This window comes from Pongo pygmaeus, chromosome 1 (assembly GCF_028885625.2).
Source record: "Pongo pygmaeus isolate AG05252 chromosome 1, NHGRI_mPonPyg2-v2.0_pri, whole genome shotgun sequence".
Taxonomy (NCBI): Eukaryota; Metazoa; Chordata; class Mammalia; order Primates; family Hominidae; genus Pongo; species Pongo pygmaeus.
In genome coordinates, this window is record NC_072373.2 from 229,866,889 (window position 1) to 229,882,871 (window position 15,983).

Below are 15,983 nucleotides of genomic sequence, written 5' to 3' on the forward strand. Positions count from 1 at the left end.
ATGAACCAGCTGGCACAGCAGAGCACTCCGGGTCTGAGGGAGCCGCTCTCCCTGCAGCAGGCGGGTGGGCAGGGCACCGTGGTCCTTTGCCATTTTTCCAAGGTCAGGGGGTGTCAGGGTGTCTGCGTTGGGGGGTGCAGGGGGTGAGCAGAGCCAGCAGCTGCACCTGAGCCTCCCCTTGTGGGCAGCTTGCGGCTGTGGCCCAGGGTACCCCGGATCCTTGGTGGGCGACCCAGAGGGTGGGGTCCTCTTGGTCGTTTTCTAGAGGGAGCATGGGGGCTGAGTGTTCCTGCCTGGGTGCCAGGCTCAGCTCGTTTTAAAGGTGCCTGGGGTTGGGAACATGAAGCCACATGCTTCCCAGTTAGGCCCAGCCTCCCAGGGTGGGGGCAGCAAGTCACCCAGGTGCTGAGGGAAGAGACCGAGGGACGAGCTGTCCCAGTGTAACAGAATATATAAAATAACAAGAGTTATACTAGATATAGACCATATGTGTCACTAATTATTAGTTTGTAGTAATTACTCTTTATTCCAATATTATAATAATCCTTGCTCTACAATCATAATCTAGGAAAAACCAGGCCAGAGATAGAAGCTGAAGAGACACGGTGAGAAGTGACCGGAAGACAAGAGTGCGAGCCTTCTGTCACGCCTGGACAGGGCCACCAGAGGGCTCCTTGGTCTAGCGGTAACGCCAGCGCCTGGGAAGACGCCCGTGACCTAAGCAGACCGTGGTCTAGCGGTAGCCTCAGTGTGAAGGAAAAACACCTGCTACTTAGCCGACTAGGAAGGGGAGTCTCCCTTTCCCCGGGGGAGTTTAGAGAAGACTCTACTCCTCCGCCTCTTGTGGAGGGTCAGGCCCGCCCACCGTTACCCGGCGGCCTAACCGACTCCCTGTGATGCTGTGCTTCAGTGGTCACGCTCCTGGTCCGCCTTCATGTTCCGTCCTGTACACCTGGCTCTGCGTTCTAGATAACAGTGGCAAAATTAGTGAAATTACTAAAAGTCTCTGATAAGCAGAAATAATGGCATAAGCTGTCTCTCTCTCTCCCCCACCCCCGCCTCGGCTGCCAAACAGGGAAGGGCCCCCGTCCAGTGGACACGAGACCCACGTGACCTTACCTATCACTGGAGATGACTCACACTCCTTACCCTGCCCCCTTGCCTTGTGTCCAATAAATAACAGCGCAGCCAGGCATTCGGGGCCACTACCGGTCTCCACGTCTTGGTGATAGTGGTCCCCCGGGCCCAGCTGTCTTTTGTATCTCTTTTTCTTGTATCTTTATTTCTACGATCTCTCGTCTCCGCACACGGGGAGAAAAACCCGCAAACCCTGAAGGACTGGCCCCTACACCAGGGCTGCCCGTTTTCCTGCCTGTAGGTCAGAGTTGGAGATCCAGCCTGTCCTGTCTAGAGTCACAGGGGAGCACATTGCCAGTGGGTGACAGAGAAAATTTGGATGCCCTGCCTGTGAGGAGGGGTCTGGTAGCCCTGGGCGGGGGTCTCCTTGGCCAAGGCACCTGCCCACCCCTCCTTCTGCCCCAAGCCTGGATTGAGGGGTGTTGGGGCTGCCTTTCCCGACCCATGCTGGATGCAGGTCACATCTAGGGCTCCCCTGTGGGGGTCCGGCAGGGCTGGTACTGTGTGGGCCCTGTGGCGTGTCCCCAGGGTCCTCCACCACCTTCACCAGTGGACACCGGGCTGGGAGGCTTCCACAGTGTGCTCTGGAGATGCCAGTCAGTCAGCGCCTGAGAGCCCGGAGGGCGAGGGGGCAGCCGGGGTCCCTGGCGGGTTCCCAAGTGTCATCCCCATCCCAGCCTGGTCTCCAGTGGCTCTGCCTGTGGATGTGGCCTGGGGCTGGGGCTGGGGTCTCGGCGTGGCCGCCTTCGTGTCTGGCAAGAGGGGAGGGTCTGGAGTGTTCCGAGCTGTCCATCAGGGCCGGCATGTTGACCTTGGGCCACTGTTAGCCTCGGCCAGGACCAGCGGCTGGAGGGTCTTCCAGCCCCACCTGGCCACCCCCTTCCTCCAGCCACTGAGCCCAAGGGGCCTGTCGCCATGATCTGGCCTCACCTTTCCCCCGAGTGGGGCCCCAGCCAGGCCCGCCAGCACCCCCAGGACCCTGGCCGGGCCGTGAGTCAGGGCGGGGCACCCGGGAGGGCCTGGGTGAGGAGGTCGTGGGAAGGGGCTGGGGCTTTGACTGGCTGGTAGCTGCCCTCCGGTGGCTCGCTGCAGAGGCTGCTGTGAGGGGAGCCAGGTTGAGTTCAGCTGGGAGGGAGGGCGAGGAGGTAGGCAGCTGTCTTCCCGGTTCCCAGAATGAGGTGGACCTTTGGGGAAGCAGTGGGGGCAGCGTGGGGTCTGGGGACGGGAGGCAAGAAGCAGCGGCAGGGGTCAGTGGGGGTCTCCGCCCCTGGAGCCCGCGAGGTCCGGGGAGGAGGAGGCGAGAGGAGGATTTACCGGGCGGCGGAGTGAGGCGGCCAGAGAGGACCGGCTGGGAGCGGGGACCGGAGCGGGACCCCGGGGGGACCTGAGCGCCGTTGCGCCGCCGTTCCGGGCAGGTCCGCGCAGACATGCAGCGGCGGAGGCCGGGCGCGCCCCTGGGCCTCGCCCCCGCGCGGGGGCTCTGAGCACCGGCCGTCCCCACGACTGCGCCCTGGCGCCGAGACTCGCCGCGCTGAGCCGCCTCGGGACGGAGCCACGCGGCGCTGGGCCTGGGCCGCGGTCGTGGTCCTCCTCGGGCCGCAGCTCGTGCTCCTCGGGGGCGTCGGGGCCCGGCGGGAGGCACAGAGGACGCAGCAGCCTGGCCGGCGCGCAGATCCCCCCAAGGCCACCGCCAGCGCGTCCTCCCGCGAGGGGCTGCCCGAGGCCCCCAAGGTACGCGGCCGGGACGCACGTGGGCCCTCGCGGGGCAGCTTCGGAGCTGGGGCTCTGGGGCGTCGTCCCCCAGCAGGCTCTGTCCCTGCCGGCTCTGCCTCCGGGTCGCCCTTTTCGAGGCCTCGGCCACGGTCCTGCCTTGGGAATCTGCTGCAGCCCGGCCAGGCCGGCCTCTGGGAAGCCCTCTCCTCGCGCTTCCCGCGGTTGGGGGCCACAGTTAACCCTTTGAAGCCTGGGCCTGCCGCGCGCTGAGGAACCTGTTGCTATTAGGTTAATTGCTGATTTGGGGGCAGGGGTGGGTGGGGGGAGCTCCGGCTCCTTGCCGGATGGTTCACCAGACCCCTTGGGAGTCCAGCGCCCCATGATTCCTGCAGCTGGAGACGCCATGGCGAGCCTGTCCCTTGTGCTTTCTGGGGGTCCTGTGTAGCTAGCACCCCCTCTTGCAGATTAAGTCCTCGGGCCCCAGTCTGGCCGGGAGTCCTCACAAAGACAGAAGGCCCCGAGCCCACTTCAACCCTGGGCTTCCTCTCTCCTGCTCAGGGTCTCTCCAGGGGTCTTGGAGGGCAGGCCTTGCCGCTGCCGTCGCGAGCCCCAGGACTGGGAGGGGAGCCGCAGTTGCCGGAGCAGCCCCCACCCCCGGCCCTCACACCTTTGATGCTGGTCTCCCTCCTCCCGAGGGCGTCTCTGCCGCAGCCAGTCCGGCTGCCTCTCAGCCCACGCGGCCCCCGTGGAGCCCGAGGCCCCGTTTCCCAGATGGGCAGGCTGAGGAAGGTTGAGGCCGCGACTCTGCCAGCTCAGGAAGAGTGGGCTGGTTCCCGGCGCTAGGGCCAGGCTGGCAGTGCTGGCAGGGGCGGGGTAGTGGGGGATTCTTCAGCAGTCCCGGCCAGTCCCCCTGGAAGGGAGGGGGCACCCCACTGCCCAGGGCCACTCCTCCAGAGACCCTGCAGTGTGATGGGCCTCCCTCAAAGGGTGCCGGCTGGAGGGCTGTGAGGTGTGTGCTCAGGCTGGCCCTCCAGGCTTCCAGGGTTGGGCGGTTCTCCCGCAGCCTGCTCTCTGTTGCCTCTGGCCCTCAGCCCCCAGATGGGCTGATGCACAGGCCCCCTCCAGGGCGCCGGGTCCCTCTAGCACATTACAGGCGTGGTCACCAGGAGAGCAAGCACATAGCGATGCCTGAGGAGTGGGGGGAGGAATGGGGGGAGGAGTGGGGGGAGGAATGGGGGGAGGAGAAGATAGGGTGGGGGGAGGAGGGGAGAGGTGTGGGGGAGGAGGGGAGAAGAGTGGTGGGAGGAGGGGAGAGGAGTGGGGGAGGAGTGGGGGAAGAGGGGAGAGGAGTGGGGGAAGAGGGGAGAGGAGTGGGGGAGGAGTGGGGGAGGAGTGGGGGAAGAGGGGAGAGGAGTGGGGGAAGAGGGGAGAGGAGTGGGGGAGGAGTGGGGGAAGAGGGGAGAGGAGTGGGGGAGGAGTGGGGGAAGAGGGGAGAGGAGTGGGGGAGGAGTTGGGGAAGAGGGGAGAGGAGTGGGGGAAGAGGGGAGAGGAGTGGGGGGAAGAGGGGAGAGGAGTGGGGGGAGGAGGGAGATGAGGAGTGGGGAGAGGAGGGGGAAGAGTGGGAGAAGGAGGGGAGAGGAGTGGGGGAAGAGGGGAGAGGAGTGAGAGGAGGAGGGAGATGAAGAGGGAGGAGGAAAGGAGTGGGGGAGGAGGGGAGAGGAGTGGGGGAGGAGGGGGAGGAATGGGCAGGAGGGGAGAGCAGTGGGGGAGGAGGGGAGAGGAGTGGGGGAGGAGGGGAGAGGAGTGGGGGAGGAGGGGAGAGGAGTGGGGGAGGAGGGGAGAGGAGTGGGGGAGGAGGGGAGAGGAGTGGGGGAGGAGGGGAGAGGAGTGGGGGAGGAGGGGGAGGAATGGGGAGGAGGGGAGAGCAGTGGGGGAGGAGGGAGATGAGTGGGGGAGGAGGGAGATGAGTGGGGGAAGGAGTGGGATGAGGAGTGGGGGGAGGAGGGGGAAGAGTGGGGGGAGGAGGGGAGAGGTGTGGGGGAGGAGGGGAGAGGAGTGGGGGGAGGAGTGGGGGAGGAGGGGAGAGAAGTGGGGGAGGCGTGGGGGGAGGAGGGAGATGAGTGGGGGGAGGAGGGGGGAGGAGTGAGGGAGGACGGGGGAGGAGTGGGGGAGGAGGGGAGAGGAGTGGGGGAGGAGGGGAGAGGAGTGGGGGAGGAGGGGAGAGGAGTGGGGGGGAGGAGTGGGGGAGGAGGGGAGAGGAGTGGGGGAGGAGGGGAGAGGAGTGGGAGAGGAGGGGAGAGGAGTGGGGGAGGCGTAGGGGGAGGAGTGGGGGAGGAGGGAGATGAGTGGGGGGAGGAGGGGAGAGGAGGGGGAGGAATGGGGAGGAGGGGAGAGCAGTGGGGGAGGAGGGAGATGAGTGGGGAAAGGAGTGGGATGAGGAGTGGGGGGAGGAGGGAGATGAGGAGTGGGGGGAGGAGGGAGATGAAGAGGGAGGAGGGAGATGAGGAGTGGGGGAGGAGTGAGGGGCTTAGGGCATCAGGCTCTGGCTGCGTCCACAGAAGCCCCGTGCGCTTGCCCGGCTGGTGCCCCTGGCATTGGGACGTCAGGGTTCTGATTCCCCAAGGGCGGCCGTGGGTCCTTCTCCTGGCCGATGATGCCTTCCCTGGGTCTGCCCTGAGTGCCTCCCGCTGCCCTGGGGTCCCAGCTGTCTGCAGGGCGCAGCCTCAGTGCACTAGCCCCGTCCCGTCCCCTCAGCCATCCCACTCCTCAGGACCTGAGTTCTCCGACGCTCACATGACATGGCTGAACTTTGTCCGGCGGCGGCGGCCGGACGACGGCGCCTTGAGGAAGCGGTGCGGACAAGAAGCTGGTGAGCCCCGCCTGGGCTGCTGCAGGGTCTGAGCCCAGGACAGGGTGTGGTGGTAGCTCCCACTGGATCCCACTGGGCCCTTCACCTGCTTCTTCTGTCTCCCCCCAGCGGGATCTCTTCGGTCCCCCAGGACCTCCAGGTGCAGAAGTGACCCCGGAGACTGCTTCACAAGTTTCAGGAGCTGCTGAAAGGTCAGCCGCCCTGCACTGCCCAGAGTCCAGACGTGCCTGGGCCCCGGGCTGACCCTGCTGGCCGCCTGTGCCCTCCTCCCCACAGGGGCCATGGAGCACCGGTTCTCAGGGCTTGTGGACCCGCTGCTGCCCCAGGGGGTGGCCCTGTGGCTGGTGGGCGAGGCCTTTCACTGCCGGCTGCAGGGCCCCCGCCAGGTGGAAAAGCGGACGCTGGTGGAGCTGCATGGTTTCCAGGCGGTGAGTGAGGCCGGGAGCTTAGAGCAGGGCGTTGGGTGGGGCCCCACAGGCAAGACGGGACCGCACACACCGCCTGACACTCTTGGGGCACGCACGTGGGTTGGGGGTTGGGGGTGGGGCTCGGAGGGCGGGGGGCTGCCTCGGGTCAGGGTTGGGGGGCCCTGGGGGCCCAGATCACACTTTATGCCCAGACTGAGCGTGGGTCCCTGGTAGCCAGGAGGCAGGGAGACCCTCCTGGGTGTGGACTCGAGGGTCAGTCCTGTCAGTGCCCACAGTGAGCGTGAGGGTCCCGGGAGACCTGCTCCGAGTGAGGGGCTGTCGGTTGCAGGCACGTTCACCAGGCGGGGTCTGTGGGGTGGGGGCCAGGCCCTGCGCTGGCCGCTCACAGCCTGCTGCCCAAGGTGCCTTCCTCCGAGGCTCCGGTCTGAGCCTGGCCTCGGGTCGGTTCACGGCCCCCGTGTCCGGCATCTTCAGTTCTCTGCCAGTCTGCACGTGGGTGAGCCGGATGGGGCTGTGCCGTGTGCTGTGACGGGGCTGGGGCTGAGTTTTCTGGGGGCGCCTGGCATCGCCGGCCCCGGGTGCGGGTCCCGTTAGAGATCTGCCCCCTGCCCCATGGGGGGCCTTGGACTAGGCATGGGGTCCCTGCTGCACGCCTGGCCTCAGGCGCCCCCTCCCCAGCCCCAGCAGCCACTCCTGGGCCTGTCCTGGGCCGTGTGCCCTGAAGCCCCTCCCCACCGGCCCCCACCCCGCCCCCCATGCACCACCCTCCCCAGGGCTGTCTCCGCAGACCACAGTAAGCTGCAGGGCAAGGCCCGGCTGCGGGCCCGGGACGTGGTGCGTGTTCTCATCTGTATTGAGTCCCTGTGCCAGCGCCACACGTGAGTGACCTCAGCCCCCGCTCCAGGCGGCAGCCCCCGGACCACCCTTGGAGGGGGCTCACAGGCCACAGGGGTCTCTGGGCACTGGGGGTGGGTCTTGGCCCCCTGGACCTGCAGCGCCTCCCTCTTGCCCTGTGGGGCTGTGTTCAGGTCCCTGGAGGCCATCTCAGGCCTGGAGAGCAACAGCAGGGTCTTCACAGTGCAGGTGCAGGTGAGTCCGGGCCGGGTGTGAGCGGGAGGGCTCGGGTGCACTCAGGGGCCAGGCCAGGTGTGAGCTCACTGCACTCAGGGTGCAGTCCTCTGGGGCCTCGGCACCTCCTAGCGCAGGGCAGGTGGGCAGACGTTGGCCACCGGGTGTCTGTGCTGTGGCTGCGGTCGTGACGTCCCCGTGCTTCTTACAGGCTGGACAATACGCTTCTGTGTTTGTGGACAACGGCTCCGGGGCCTTCCTCACCATCCAGGCGGGCTCCAGCTTCTCCGGGCTGCTCCTGGGCACGTGAGGGCGCCGAGGGGGGCTGGCGAGGAGCTGCCGCCGGATCCCGGGGACCCTCCCACTGATGCCCGTGGTCATGACAATAAAGAGCCCTCCACCCTCCCCACCGCCCTCGATTGCTGCCTGGATGTTTCACTGGGGGTGGAGGCCGGACTGCTGAGGTCAGCGGGAGATGGTTGGGGACAGAAGGGTGCTGTTCACACGGGAGCCCGGTAGCTTGGAGTACGGGCCGTAGAGCCTCCCTCAGGGCCGACTTGCCTGGCCTGGGGTTATGGTGATGGCCAGAGGCTGGGCACTGCCCTGGCAGCCCCTGCAGGGGCCACGTCGAACCTGAGGACAAGGACCACTGTGCGTGCCGGCCCCACTCAGCTCTGCCCACGGCCTGTCCAGCCTTGGGGGGGCAGCAGGCTGTGTGGCACTGGAAGCCCCAGAGGTTGGGGAGCAGCACTGTTCTGGGCCCTCGGGAGGCCTGCGTCCTGTGCAGGGCAAGAGGACGTGCAGGCCACACACGGGACCACGTGCTTGCATGTGCTGGCCGCCGCAGGCGTGTGGAGCTGAAAGGCACCCCTGCGGGCTCAGGTGCGCCCAGACCGTGCCGTGCCCGGGGCACCCAGGTGGAGCAGGGCTGGGACCAGCAGCTTCTCCTCGCCTGCCCTTGGGATGCCCTTGGGAATATGCCCTAATGACCAGGGCCCCTTGGGGGACAGAACTGCCCCAGGAGGGTGGGGTGGGCCCCGTATGTGATCCTCATGCTGCTGCCCCCTGGCAGGTCCTGTGGATTTGGGCCCCACCCCCACCCAATTTTGGCTCTGGCAAACCCAAACCAAAGAGTGTAAATTGGCCTCAGGATGTCTGGACCTCTACTGAGCTGCGGAGATGCCATCTCTGGTTGGCATCCAGGGCCCTTAGTCGCTGGTGGGGTTAGGGAGGTTGGAAGAGGCCAGAACCCACGGCTGTTACCCCTCCCCTGGGACCCGGACCTGCCTGGGGCTGGCACAGAAGGGGCCCCCGCCAAGGCTTGCTGGGCAGTGAGGTGGGATGGCCCAGCCCCGCGACGAGGTGTGTGGGGGGGCGCCAATCGGCACGAGGTGGGCTTGGCTGCTGACCCATCCCCACCTCTCTCCTTGGGCCCCCCAGGGTGGCGTCAGGGGCTGGGGCTGTCTGGAGGGGCCTCTGCTTCACTTGCCAAGGCTGTGGCCACCTCCTGGGGACGTCCAGGGCAAGGGCCGGTGTGGGGCGCCATTCTGGGGCCCCCAACAGCTCCCGCCCCACCTCCCAAGTCCTGAGGCCCTGATGTGGGGCTGTGGGATACCAGGCCAGATGCAAAAGCCCTGGCTTAGGGGCTCCTCTCTGCCCTCAGCACCCCTTCTGTGGGCACGGCCTGCCCCCTGGAGCCTGGATCCGGAACGGGGGGTCTCCCTTCTGCAGCCCCTGCCCTGCTCGGCCACAGCACTCGAGAGTGCTCCCTTCCAGAGAGTCGGGCGGCTGCCCATCCGTACAGGGGGCACCAAGGCTGTGCCGGGCCCTCCTGGAGCTGGGTCAGCGGGGACAGCGGTGTGGGGGCCCTGAGGAGGCAGAGGCAGGAGTGTGGCCTGCACCTCCTGGTTGGCGTGAGCCCCGGGCCGCAGACTCCCCTGTTTGTTTCCAGTTCTCAGTGGCTCCTCCCCAACCTGGCGGGCCAACCCTGGGCAAGAATGGGCTGGGGGCAGGCACCCAGGATCAGGCAGCACCCAGCCGGGCCCTTCTGAACACCGCCTGGGGCCTCACCATCCGGGAATGGGGGCCCTCTAGGTTCTTCAGCAGCAGTCAGTCCCCCACCCCACCCAGCCCTGGAGGTAGGAGCTGTGATGACAGATGGACATGCCAGAAATGGGACCCAGGGCCGTGTAGAGCAAGACGGAGATGAGACACAGAGACGTGGAGGAGGGGGTGGGGTGGGGGCCGGGGCCCGGGTGAATGGGGGCGGTGGGGGCTGGGGTGGGGACCACGGCCGGGGTGAATGATGGGGGCCAGGGCTGGGGTGAATGAGGTGGGGGATGGGGGCTGGTTGGGGGTGGCTGGGGGCTGGCATGGGGGCCAGGGTGAATGGGGGGGCTGGGGCCAGGGTGAATGGGGGGGTGGCGATGTCCTGGCGCTGGCACCACCTCCCTGGCCTCTGCCTCTTGGTTTCTGCCCCAGTGGGACGTGATCAGCCACTTAGCCACAATTCCCCTGGAATATGCCATCTCCAGCCCCCACTGGGCACCCAAGAGCAAAGGAATGGACAGGTTGGGGTGGGGTGGGTGGCCTCACAGGAGGGTCCAGGCCCCCAGCCCACCCAGCCCAGGCTCCATCCTCTGGCCCAGCCCAGCTGCACCCCTTCATTCTCTCTCAGCCTCACCTCCTGGGCTGGACCCACACCGCAATGTTTGCCATAGAAGGGACCCTGGACTCTTGACAAGGGTGGGAGATGCCTGTCACTCACCCAGCCTGAGCATGGGGTCCCCGGGGCAGGCGCAGGCCAGCCAGAGCTGCTGTTGCTCGGGGTCTGGGCTGGCTGGGGGACTTGGGGAGCCCAGGGAAAGGGACCTCTTCAGGCCTGTGCCCCCCGGTTTGGGAGCCGGGGTATTGAGTGTCCCAAGTGTCTGGCAGCTTCGCGGACCCTGGCAGGAACAGAGCCAGAGCAGCTGGTTCCGTGTTGGACGGCCTCAACCCGACCCCTGACCCCTGACCCCATGCCCTGAGTGGCAGGGAGCTGCCGGCTTCTCCGTGACCTCCACCAGGGCTGACTTCCCAGAACTGCAGTCCGACCCTGCTGCCTGGCCCGGGCTGGGGACATCGGAAACTGCTGCTGTGGGCTCCCTGCCATCCTGGGAGGGGCCATGCCCGGTGCGAGGACACTCCCCCCACCAACCCTCCAGCTCGTCCGCTCACAGGACCAGCCCTTCCCTAGAGTCCCAGCTGGACCTGCCTGGCCCACCCTGCCCCGGGGCTGCCTCGGCTGTGTCGGAGCCAGTATTCCCAGCCCTGGTGCTGTCCTGGTCTTGAACAGACAGAAATGTGGACGGGAGCTCAGGGCAGCCAGGAAGCCCTCTTGGGGCCAAGTGCGGCGGCCACCCTTAGGGGGCAGCAGGAGCCAGGGCTGGGGGCTCCCAGCTGTGAGGAGGAGGCTGGGCCCTGCTCCGACCCCGCCTGTCAGGTGTGGACACCATTGCCCATCCGTCCCCGGTGCCTCAAGGGCCCCACTGTTGGGGTACGTGGGAGATGCGGCTGCCCTGGCCTGGCCCCTGGGGGCGCCTGGGTGTGGACCCTGGGGCTGCAGCCAGGACAGGCAGGCGCTGGAGGCCCAGCTTTGGCAGCTGACTTTGCCTCCCTCTCCCCGCCCCTGCCGCCCCTGCCGCCCTGCTGCCCTGCTGCCCTGCTGCCCTGCTGCCCTGCAGCTGGGAGGGTGTCTGCTCCAAAGGCCCCTCGGGCTGCCTGCCAGCTTCTCTGGAGTAAGCCCAGGGCGTTCCTGGGGCCTGTCCCAGACCCCAGACCACACTACACGTGGTGAGCACTGTCATCTGGGCCTTGGAACAAGAGTGGCCTGGGGGGCGTGTGGGAGTCGTATAGGACCCAAACAGACCCGTCTGCCCTGCTTTTTAAAAATCTATGTACCCAGGTGCCCCGTGTTGACCCTGGGTTGACAGTTGTGTGTCCCTGTGGCTGGTGCATGTGTGCCCACGTGTCTGCACATCTGTGTGGGTCTCTGCCTTAGGACTGGGACTCTCTACAGAGCCAGCAGCACGGCTCCCTTGGGAGCAAACCCAGGACAGCCATCCAGGGCCCCGGGCCTGAGCCCTTGGCCGGCCACTCAGTGCCCGAAGCGGGCGTGGTTGGGGTCCCTGGGGTCCAGGGAGGGGGCTCCCACCCCCAGCTGGGGGCTGCACAGCGCACTGTCCTGAGGGGAAGCTCTTTCCTGCCTGCAGAGCACTGCCCTGGGATCTGCTGTGCTCGGAGGCGGCTGGGAGCTGGAGCTGGGGGCAGAGCTCGGCGCTGCGTCCTGGGGCCGTCGCTCACGGGCTGGGCTTGGCCAGTCTTCGCTTGGACTCCCAGTTCAGGCCACTCTGAGCTGTGGTGACCTCAGGGCCTGTCCCCCAGGGGTCTCCCTCAGCCTGACCCTGACCTTGGAATGGCAGCGTGTCTGGGTGCGGGAACACGCCCTGGCCCTGCCTGTGCCTGCTGAGCCACCGGCGTGTCTGTCCGCCTGCGCATCTGACTGCTGTACAGGTGGGCCTGGCACCAGAGGCCTGGGGACAAAGGGTCTTTGTTTGGGAGGCTGGGGGCAGCCCCTGCTCTGGGGCAATGACTCACGGGTGCCTGGGTGTGATGACACCTGTGTTGTGACAGCCATGTGTCATGCGTGTGACAGCCCAGCAGGGCCTCCTGCCCGCCCCGCGCCCACGGCCCTCACGTGGGGGTGACGAGAAGTGTGACAGGTGGGGGCTGGGCAAACCCCGTCTTCGCAGGGAAGCGTCTCCAGACCCCTTGGGCCCCCAGCCCGCACGCCCGGGCCTCTCCCTGCCACACAGGGGTGTGCAGGACACCTCTCTGCAGCAGGAGGCACCACGGCCGGACTCAGGCCCGCGGGACGGGTGCTTTTCAGGCTGAGTTAAACTGTTCCTGGGTTGGAAGGTCTGGGTGGGGCAGTTGAGGGTGAGGCACCGTGACCGTCGCCCCGGTGGGGACTTGGGCCTGGCTCTGCCCATCCATCACTCTCTCTCCGGTCTGAGGTGGGTGGCGGCGGGTGCAGGGCCCCTGGGGGAGGCTGGGGCTGCTGAGACCTTCAGACGCCACCGGAGGGAGGGGCTGAGGCTTGGGTTTCCTTCTGCTCTGGTCACCGGGCTGGGTCAGCGGGGAGGGGAACTGGACTGCGGCCCTCCTGGGCTCCTGTCCTGCCTGCCCGGCCGGCCCTGGAAGATCTGCGGCCACCTGTGGTGTTTACTCTGGATGATGCAGCTGAGGAGGTCCTGGCAGGGCCACACTTGTAACCCCTGGCTTCTCAGCTGTGGGCGCAGTCTTGCACCCTGGCTAGCTGAGTTGAGGGGGCTTTGCGGCATCTGTGGCCCCGACCAGGGCAGAGTGCCCGAGCCCCATTCCAAAGAGAGGCCTCGCTGGGCAACGCGAGCAGGACAGAGGCCGAGGCTGGATGGGTGGGGAGCGCCTGGGGCCTTCCAGATCTTCCTTCCTGCGCCTCCCGCCTCCACCTCCCTTCAGCCCATCGGCTGCAGCCACCTCTCCTTGGATCACTCATCCACTGTCTACCTCCGCTGGGAACCTCGGTGAGGGAGGCTCAGATCCTTGAGGGGGCGGTAGGGGAGGTGGGTCCCAGAGAGACCTTCCGAGGAGGATGGGGTGGGGCCAGATCTCGGTTCTTCTCCTTGGGTGGTTCTGACCTGGCCAGCGTGGTGCAGTGTGGCCATCGGGGCAGGGCCAGCGGCACCAGCCTCTGGTAGGGAGGGTGCAGAGGGCCGGGAGGCCAGAGGAGGGGCTGTGAGTGCTGGGGGTGGGGACACCCACAGAGGCCAATTTGATGGGGTGGCGTGGGTTTCAGCTCCCAAGGCTGTGGGAAGGTCCTCTGGGTGGGGGCTGGGAGGAGACCTCAAGGGGAGGCCCAGGGGTTTGGGCTGTGCCCCCTCAAAAGCCTCCTCTTTGAGGACCGCAGAGATTGGCCAGGCCTGTGGGATGGACACAGAGGTCTTTCCCCTCAGCCTGTGGGATGGACACAGAGGTCTTTCCCCTCAGCCCACAGTGGGAGAGGGAGACGCCAGCTCACCCCAGAGTAGGAAACCAGGAAGAAGAGCCAAGCCCTTCCCAGGCCCCTGAAACCAGGAAGCAGGCCTCACACAGCCAGTCCAAGGAGCTGGAAACTCCTCTTTCATGGGCTGTTGGTGGGCCCAGGAAGCAGGGCCTTGCGCAAACAAGGTGCCTCCTCTCTCCTCCGGGCCCTGCTCTGGGTGCGGAGGACCTGGCATGTGCCTGTCTCTGGCCACCTGCTCCCGAGGACTCCCCAAGCCGTCTGGGCCACTGGGGCTTCCATTCCTGCAACGTCAGCCGGTCTCACGGTGCCACAGCTGGGGAGCCTGGGGCCGGTGGGGCCACAGGAGGGCCGTGCCCCACTTAGACCTGAGGACTCTGAGCTGGGACAGTCAGCCAGGGAGAGGGTGGAAGAGTCTGGGGTGACCCAGGCTGCGGGGGCAGCCCTGCTGCAGGCTGGACTGATGGAGGCCTGCCGGGAACAGGGTGTGTGCTGAGCCTTGGGGGGAGGAGACTATCTGGACCCAGTCAGTGCTGGGCGTCTGTGATGCTGCAAGGTTGCAGGAGCCCCTGCCCATGTCTGCACCGAAGAGCGCCGGGCACAGGGAACTGGGCTGGCATCCCGGGGCTCCTGGATGGGGCGTCTTCCCTTGCAGCCCTGGAGGCCACGCTCCTGACTCTGGGTAGAGCCCTTCCTCGCCTGGTGGGGTGGGGGTGGGGGGTCCTCAATCCTTGGCCTGCAGAGGCATTGTCTGGATGTCAGTCTCTGGCCATGCAGCGGCTCTTCCCAGGTCTTTTCTGGTAAGGCCACCTCACGACCTCGCCTTAACGCGACTCCACCTGCAGAGACCTGACTTCCAGACAAGGTCAGTTTGTAGCTGCTGGGTTGGGGCTTGGAATATCTTTTAGGGGGCACAATTCAGTCCCATAACAGGAGCCTTGCCAGCCACGATCCCAGCCAGACACAGGTGGGTAGGTGGAAACCTGGAGGCCTCAGGGGCGGGGGTGCCTCTGGACGCAGGTAGCACTCTGCATCTTGGGGGCGACCACCCAGGCCACAGGCCCGGCGGGTACCCAGAGCTGGCCCAGAGAGCCGGAGCTGATGTCAGGTGCCTGCATGTGCATGCCAGCCTCGGGGGGCAGAGAGGCAGGACCACAGTCCCCAGAAGGAGGGCAGAGGGGGGTGTTCTCCTCCTGGGGGACCTGGAAGGGACCAGAGCCCATCTTGGCTTGGCCTGCATTCCCTTCCGGCCCTGCGCCTCCTGGGGGCCGTGTGCGTGTGGCTGCGCCGTGCCCGTCCAGCCCTGACTCCGTCCCCTCCATGGTAGGCTCTCGGGGCCACTAGAGGAGAAACATCCGTGTGGCTGAGGAAGAGTTGGCTGTTTTGTATCCCAAGTTCCCACATGGAAATGAATTCGGTGACTCCCCATCTCCCGAGGGCCTCCTGGTTTGGCCCTGGTCTCCGGGAACTGAGTACCTGGGTGGGTGGCCTGGTCTCCGGGAACTGAGTACCTGGGTGGTTGGGGAACTGTACAAGCTAAGACCAGGGAAGGACGCCTGGGGGACGGATGCCACGGCCCGTGCATGGTCGAATGGAGCCGCGGGGCAGGGAGGATCTACAGGACAAGTTCCAGGTGAGACCAGAGAGAGCTGCAGCTGCCCCGGCTCTGGGAAGCCCCCAGCCCTCCCGAGGCCCAGCCTTCAGCCCACGTATCCTCTGAACCCGTTCACCATGGTACGGCTGGGGAGGGTCAGCCTGGGGAAGGCTTTGTTCTGATATGAAACTTAATGTCTTAGGCTGAAAAACACTAAACTTCCATTTTTTTGTAGGTCAGAAGTGGTTGCAAACTGGATTTTTAGACTTCCTATTGGGAGTCTTGGACATTTGCACTCTTTTCCACAGGGGTCAAGTCTTTGGAGCCACAAAGAACTGGGCAATGCAGGCCAGAGGTGTGGGAGTCCAGCCCTTGGTTCGAATCCCGCTCTCCACTGTCCATGGGGTCCTCAGCAAGCCCTCTGGCCTCTCCAAGCACACACAGGGTTCCTCAAGCAATTCCAAACTCCAGAGGAGATATCCCAGGTAAAATCGGATGGCAGGGACCTGGGACACTGCTGTAACGGGCAGCCCCTGGACTCGAGTCCACGACTCCCACGGGAGGGCAGGGCCCCATCCTGCTCACACCGGGGTCCCCAGCCCTGGATCCTCACGAGTCCTTGTCCAAGAACAAACTGTGCACACAGAGGCGGTCAGTCCTGGATTCAAGGTGGCCCATCGGAGCTCGAACTCATCTGCCTGACCTAGGGACGCCTCCAGTCCCACCCCTACCTTTTGGAGGTGGGAGAATCACCATGCAGGTCACTGACCCACTGACCACAGATCACCACTCTCCCCCGCCCCCGTTCTTTCCTCCTGAGACCACTGCTGCCTTCAAACACAAGTAACCCAAACCTGCTCCCAAACCCATGGCGAGACTGACCCCAGCCTGACCCTGATGCTCGAGACTAGACCCCAGACTAGTCTCAAGACTAGACCCGGCCCCAAAGTGGGACAACAAAGACCACAGCGGGGATCACCCAGGTCCCCCAGACAGAAAACCCGCGTCGGACTCCAGGGGGCTCATGGTCACCCCTTGTCCTGGGGCAGCTTCATTTTACTTTGGCAAGGACCGCAGTGTTCACTTTTCTCATTA

At 66.0% G+C, this 15,983-nt stretch overlaps 1 protein-coding gene across 1 annotated transcript; it reads left to right on the forward strand.

The window, feature by feature from the left end:
- Window positions 1-7,525, forward strand: C1QTNF12 (C1q and TNF related 12). The gene is given in 11 exon segments (XM_063650136.1): window positions 1-64; window positions 2,468-2,868; window positions 5,605-5,745; window positions 5,828-5,880; window positions 5,882-5,910; window positions 5,996-6,147; window positions 6,536-6,617; window positions 6,620-6,643; window positions 6,935-7,025; window positions 7,176-7,251; window positions 7,427-7,525. Coding segments are annotated over 11 exon segments (1,212 nt in total).
- The last annotated feature ends 8,458 nt before the right edge of the window (window positions 7,526-15,983 follow it).